The 6,031-nt window shown below is 64.6% G+C and overlaps 2 protein-coding genes and 1 long non-coding RNA gene across 3 annotated transcripts in view; all 3 read right to left on the bottom strand.

The window, feature by feature from the left end:
* Positions 1-344, bottom strand: part of OTUB1 (OTU deubiquitinase, ubiquitin aldehyde binding 1) — a 3,143-nt gene extending 2,799 nt beyond the window's left edge. Inside the window, exons 1-2 of the mRNA XM_026050926.1 lie at positions 290-344; positions 67-152 (exon numbers count right to left, since the gene is read on the bottom strand). Of these exons, the coding sequence (XP_025906711.1) occupies positions 67-152; positions 290-344 (141 nt within the window). The remainder of the gene's footprint in view (positions 1-66; positions 153-289) is intronic.
* A 718-nt stretch (positions 345-1,062) lies between these two features.
* Positions 1,063-1,404, bottom strand: LOC112957331. Its single transcript, XR_003251203.1, has 2 exons — positions 1,352-1,404; positions 1,063-1,269 (listed from the first exon to the last, which is right to left on the bottom strand). It is a non-coding gene; the product is annotated as an uncharacterized LOC112957331 (long non-coding RNA).
* A 924-nt stretch (positions 1,405-2,328) lies between these two features.
* On the bottom strand, positions 2,329-4,886 carry NAA40 (N(alpha)-acetyltransferase 40, NatD catalytic subunit). Its single transcript, XM_026050927.1, has 7 exons — positions 4,514-4,886; positions 4,296-4,348; positions 4,122-4,217; positions 3,766-3,924; positions 3,420-3,503; positions 2,587-2,664; positions 2,329-2,491 (listed from the first exon to the last, which is right to left on the bottom strand). Exons 1-7 carry the CDS (start codon positions 4,550-4,552, stop codon positions 2,350-2,352), a joined length of 651 nt encoding a protein of 216 aa, XP_025906712.1. The 5' UTR covers positions 4,553-4,886; the 3' UTR covers positions 2,329-2,349.
* Between the last annotated feature and the right edge of the window lie 1,145 nt (positions 4,887-6,031).

A 6,031-nucleotide genomic window follows, 5' to 3' on the forward strand; every position in this document is an offset into this window, starting at 1 on the left:
AGGGGGTCACAAAGGGGGCGTCAGGGCTTTTGGGGGACACGGGACCCCCAACACGGGGGGACCAACGGGGACGGTGTCCGGGACTGCCGGCGGCTCCAGGGGGCACCGGGGGCTCCAGGGGGGCGCGGGGGGGGGAGTCCCCGAGGGCGACTCTGGGCGACAACGAGGCCCCATTAGGGGGATCCTCCGCGGGGGAGGGACCCCGGGCCCGGTCCCGAAAGAAGGTGGGGGGCGCGGCCGCTTGCTGCCCCTCCCCCCATTTTACCCTCCCCCCCGTCGGCTCCGTTACCGTCCGCGTCCCCCCCCAGCGGCTCCGGCTTCTGCTGAGGCTCCTCCGCCGCCATCTTGCTGCCGCAGCCCCGCACCTTCCGCAGCGCTTCCGGGTCGACGCCCGCCCCGCCGGAAGCGCTCCCGGCCCCTAGCAACCTCCTCTGGGCGACCGGGCCCGCCTTAGCAACCGGCTGCGAGCGGCCCCGCCCYCTGGCGACCGGCCCCCGCCCCCTGGCAACCGGCCCCGCCCTGCAGCGGCCGCGCGCGATAGGCCCTGACCCCTAAAAACGGCCCCGCCCCCTGACAACCGGCCCCGCCCCTGGCTACCTCCACCCGGCCCTGGAGCTCCCTAGCAACCCCACATCCCCTAGCAACGGCCCTGGTCACCTAGCAACAGCCCCCACCCCTAGTAACCACTCCTAGCAACCGCCCTGGTCACCTAGCAACAGCCCCCACTGCCTAGTAACCACTCCTAGCAACCGCCCTGGTCACCTAGCAACACCCCCCACCCCTAGTCACCACCCCACCACCGCCCCGGTCGCCTGGCAACAGCCTCCACCGCCCAGCAACACCTCCAACAACCACTCGGGTTACCCAGCAACAGTTCGCCCCTCCCCTCACCATAGCAACCACCCTCAAGATGACTTTTCCCGGGCTGTGACGTCACCCGGTGACCTCGAGGCACGGACGGGTGACACGCGTGTCCCCGGCCGCCCGCCCCGGAGCGGTCCCGGTGCCGGGCAGAGCCAGGCGGAAGCAGGAAGAGCCGCGAGCGGCCTTTATTTGGGGGAGGGGCGGCGCGGCGGGGGCCCGGCGCTRCGGGCGGGGCCCCGGGGGGGAATTCCCGCTGGTCCCGGCGCAGGATCCCGCAGAGGCTCCCGCAGATCCCGGTGGCCGGCGCCGTCACTCCCGTTTCTTGTAGTCCTCCAGGTGCCCCAGCACCCAGGCGGCCGGGCCCAGGCAGCTCAGGAACATGGCGGCGAAGCCCACGACGGTCTCCTGCGGAGGGGCGGCCGCTCAAGGTCACCGGTCCCGGCTCCGGTACCGCCCGGTCCCGGTTCCCCCCCCTCCCCGGTCTCACCGGGGTCCCCAGCGGCTCCTGCGGCGGCCCCGACACGAGGCCGCGGCGGGCGGGGCCGGGGAGCAGCGCGGCGCGGAGCAGCCGGGCGGCGGGCAGCATGGCGGCGGCGGCGGCGACGGAAGCGGCGCGGGCGTCACTTCCGCCAGCGGGGAGGGAGGGGGCACCGCGCTCAGCGCCGCCCAATCCTCTCGCTCGGTCGCGCCCCGCTCGTGATCTGGCCACGCCCCCTGCGCCATGTCACTCACGGCTCCTGACCACGCCCCCTCGGCCACCGCCCCCGCGGGCGCCTAGGCCACGCCCCTCGGTCCTTGTGAGCGGGAATCGTGGCCCCGCCCACCTCTACGGACCCCGCCCCTTCTCAGACGCGCCCAGGTTTGGACACGCCCCCTTCTCCACTGGCCCCGCCCCCAGCGAGGGATTCCTTTTCTAGCTGCCCGTTTAAGCCCCGCCCCTTCTGTTTTGGCCCCGCCCTTTCACCATTTATGCCCCCCCATTGTCACGTGTCCCCTGTACACACCCCCCCCCAAATGGATGGGGCCCCGGCGTCCTGCCCCTCCCCCACGTGGACCCAAGGCCTCGACAAAAGTGTCTTTATTGGCAACGTACAAAGGAAACGATGCAAAAAAAGGGGGGGGAGGGAAACGGGGGGGACGGGGGCCCTTCGATCCGAAGCCCCCCCATAAAAAAGGGGCAGAAATGGCCAAAAAAAAATAATTAAAAGTAAAATAAACCCCCCAAAACCCGGGGGAAGGGAGAAAGAAGTTGTTTTTGCCGGTAAAATCCTGGCAAAAGTGTGGGGGGCGGTAGCGACGGCGCCCAGAGGAAGAGGAGGAGGAAGGATGAAGATGAGGAGGAGGTCAAGACCAAGAGGATGAGGAGGATGAAGACAAGGAGGAAGATGAGGAGGAGGAGGAGGAGAAAGAAGGATGAAGACGACGAGGAGGAAGATGAGGAGGAGGCCGAGGCCCCGAGGAGGAGGAGGGTGAGGCCGAAGGCCCTCAGTGGCAGCAGCCCCCGCAGCGGCCGCCGGGGGGGCCGGGCCGGCTCTCGCCGTAGCGCGTCCGGCGGCTCAGGATCTCGTAGCAACAGTCGTCGCCGCAACAGCCGCCCGCGCCGGGTGACGAATCGTCCACGTCGAACCTGCCGGCGGGGAACGGGATACACCCGGACGCGGGTGACAACCGCCCCCCCGGGAGGGGTCCGGAACCCCCCCGTCGCGTCGCGGTGTCACCTACTGCAGCGCGTCCCTGAAGAAGTGGTAGGCGCCGTGGTTGTGCTTGAACACCGTGAGCATGACCTTCTTCATCTGCGTGCTGCGCGCGCGACAGGCTCGTTAGCGCTAACGAGGCGCTTAATGAGGGGTCTACGGGGCCTAACGAGGCACCTAAAGAAGCGCCGGGGAGCCTAACGAGGAGCCCGGGGTGTGGGACCAATGAGGCGCCCAATGGAAGGGGCCAATGGTGGCACCCAATGGAAGGGCCATGAGGCCAATGAGGCGCCTAATGAAGCACCTGGGTTGGGGAGCCTAATTAAGAGTCATCAGCGCCTAACGAACCTCTAATGAGGCACCAAGGAGCCTAACGAGGAGCCCAACGTGTGGAACCCAACAAGACGCCCAATGGAAGGGCCAATGTTGGCACCCAATGGAAGGGCCATGAGGCCAATGAGGCGCCTAATGAAGCGCCTGGGCTGGGGAGCCTAATTAAGAGTCATCAGCGCCTAACGAACCTCTAATGAGGCACCMAGGAGCCTAATGAGGAGCCCAAYGTGTGGAACCCAACAAGATGCGAAGTAGAAGGGCCAATGTTGGCACCCAATGGAAGGGCCAYGARGCCAATGGGGYGTCTAAGGAAGCRCCTGGGCTGGGGAGCCTAATTAAGAGTCATCAGCGCCTAACGAACCTCTAATGAGGCACCGAGGAGCCTAACGAGGAGCCCAACGTGTGGAACCCAACAAGACGCCCAACGGAAGAGCCCAATGAAGAGCCCGCCATGGAGCCCAATGAGGTGACTGGGCCTAATGAGGCACCTAACGAGGGGCTTAATGAGATGCCTAACGAGGCCGGTACCTGTTGGCCACGAGCTGCAGGATCTGGAGCAGGAATTTGCCCAGGCCTTTCCGCCGCACTCTGCTCTCCAGCTGCACCTCGTAGCTGGGGGAAAAGCGGGAAAAAAGGGGAAAAACAGGAATGGTTTTAGGGGAAAAAGCAGCCGGATCGGCCCTGTTTTTTKGGGGAAAAAGGGGATGGATCTGGCCTCGTTTTCTGGGAAGAAAGAGGTTGGATCCAGGCCCGTTTTGGGGGGAAGCAACCGGATCCGGCCATTTTTGCAGGAAAAACGAGCGTCCAGATCCCATATCATAGGGCGGAAACAGCGGGCCCCGTTTTGGGGCGAAAAGGCGGCGTTTTGACCCACCAGTAGAGAACCTCGTCGCCGCACTCGACGTCGAAGCGGAAGTGGGAGAAGGCGACGGGCCCGGCCGCGGCGTCCCGGGCCAGCAGGTACCAGGCCCGGTCGTCCGTCAGCTCTTCCCGCTTTTCCCGGTCCTTCCAGCCCCACTCGCTCTGCTCGTACCTGCTCCGTGAAAGCAACAGGCGCTCATCCCGGCGCGGAAAAACCGGGAGTTTTTCCGTTTAGTTGGGAACGAGCTGGGAAAAGGGGTGCGGGCGTCTCGTTTGCCGCCGCTCCGGGCGCGTGCGGGGCGGGAAGGGCGATTCCCGAGGGTTTCCCGGGAAGGGGACGCCGCGCGGGACGGTGTTGGCGGCACCTACAGCGTTTGCATGTTGGCTTTGGTCAGCTCGAAGGCCCAGTCGACTGTTGCGCGGTCCAGGCGCGAGCCCCGCGTGCACTCGATGGAGACGCTGAGGCTGCGGAAAAGCGGGAATTCTCAGCGGGAATGCGGGGGGACGGAGCGTTCCGGAGCGGCGGCGCATCCCGCTCCTCACCCGTTGCGGTCGTAGCGCTTGAAAACGGGAAACGCTTCCAAGGGATCCTCGAGCTGCGGCGGGAAAGGGAGAGAAGCCGTRGAATCCAACAGGGAAAAAACGCGGAAAAGGGGGAAAAGCGGCTGGGAAAAACGGCGCAGGGAGAGCCCGGAGCGCCGGCTTCGCGCCCACCCCCGGCTGCCACCCTTCCCAGCCGGCATTCCCGGGATAACGCTCACTTTGTTGGCCGCATCCACCTTGGCGCACACGGCGTCCATGGCCGCCCGCTCTTCCAGGCGCTTCTGCTTCTTTTCCTTGGCTTTGCTGGATTTTCTCTGCAACGAGAGGAATTCGGGAATGACGGCGGCGACGCCGGAGCCGCCCCGGCCACCCCGGTCGCCGCTCGGGAGCTTTCGGAGCTCAAATCCCGGGAAAAACGGCGGCGGATAAAGGGCGCCCGGGGCGATGCCGTGAGAGGGTTTTATTGGAAGCAGAGGAAGCGGGAGGCACAAATTTGGGGGGAAAACGGGCAGGAAAAAGCACTCTGGAGGGTGGGAAAACCTTGGAGCAGGCACAGATCCCAGGGGGACAGGAGGATTTTCCTGGTGCAAAAAAGCATGGATTCAAAAAAAAAAAAAAAAAGATGGATTCAAGAGATCTGGGTATTTATTTCCCATCCGGAATGAGTGTTGCCCAAATCCTGGTGGGTAACTTGGGAATTCTGCGTCTTCCGAGGGGATAACGGCGCAAAGCGGGGGAATCCGGCAGCGCCTCTTGCTTCCTGCTCATCCCCAAAGCGGGAAAATCCATCTGGAAGCGGAATTCCCGCCCGGGTTCTGCACGAGGAGCTTGGAACTGAAACCCCCGGGAACGACCGGGATCCTTTTCCTTTCCCATGCAGGATCCAACAGGGAGGCCCCAAACTCCACGGTGGGAACRTGCGGATGCATCCGGCAGCTCCGCSGTTTGTTTTCCAGGGAAGCGGCGAGGTAATAAAAATGAACCAACGTTTCGAGGCAGTYTCCCCAAATTGTTGTATTTTGAAGAACTTCCCACATCAGGGACTCGGCAAACGGGTCGGGATCCGGATGCGCGCGGAAAAGCGGATCCCTCCGGGTCACCTCATCCCCATGGYGCGAGTCAAAGGGGATTTTTGAAGGATTTTTTTTTTGGATTTTGGGGGAATTTTTCCAGGAATTTTTGCAGGAGTCGTGACGGGCAATGGGATGATCCTCTGCTTGGGTGCGGGATCGCCGGGGCCGGCGGCGTTCCGGGGAATTAAAGCGTTCGGGGCTCCGGAAGCTGCTCCGAACGGTGCTTTTTCCCGCCGGGATGGGCTCTCCAGCCGGGAATCTCCTCCGGGGCTCTCGATTCGACCCCCAAACCCTTTTCCTCCTCCTCCACTCCCAAGGAATTCCCGTCCCACTCCCTTTCCCGCTGTTCCCGGCTCCGGTGCCGGTTGTCCTCATGTCACCCCTCGGGTTTCCCAACAAAATCCAACGTTTCCAGCGGCTCCGCGGACGGATCCACCCGGACGCTGCCCTGATGTGACCCCGGTGACGGGGGGAGGGGGAACCTCCAAATCACCCCAAAAGGCCCCAAATTCCCCTCCCTTCCCCCCCCCGGCTCTGAGCGCTCCCTGGAGTGCCCCAAATAGCCGATATCGCCCCCAAAACCGGCTCGATTGGCCCCAAACGGCCGCGCAGCCCCCGGAGGGCCCTGAAACCCCCTGAATTCCCACCCAGTGCCCCCAAACT

This window comes from Nothoprocta perdicaria, unplaced genomic scaffold, assembly GCF_003342845.1.
Source record: "Nothoprocta perdicaria isolate Ctin4 unplaced genomic scaffold, notPer1 scaffold_718, whole genome shotgun sequence".
Lineage (NCBI taxonomy): Eukaryota > Metazoa > Chordata > Aves > Tinamiformes > Tinamidae > Nothoprocta > Nothoprocta perdicaria.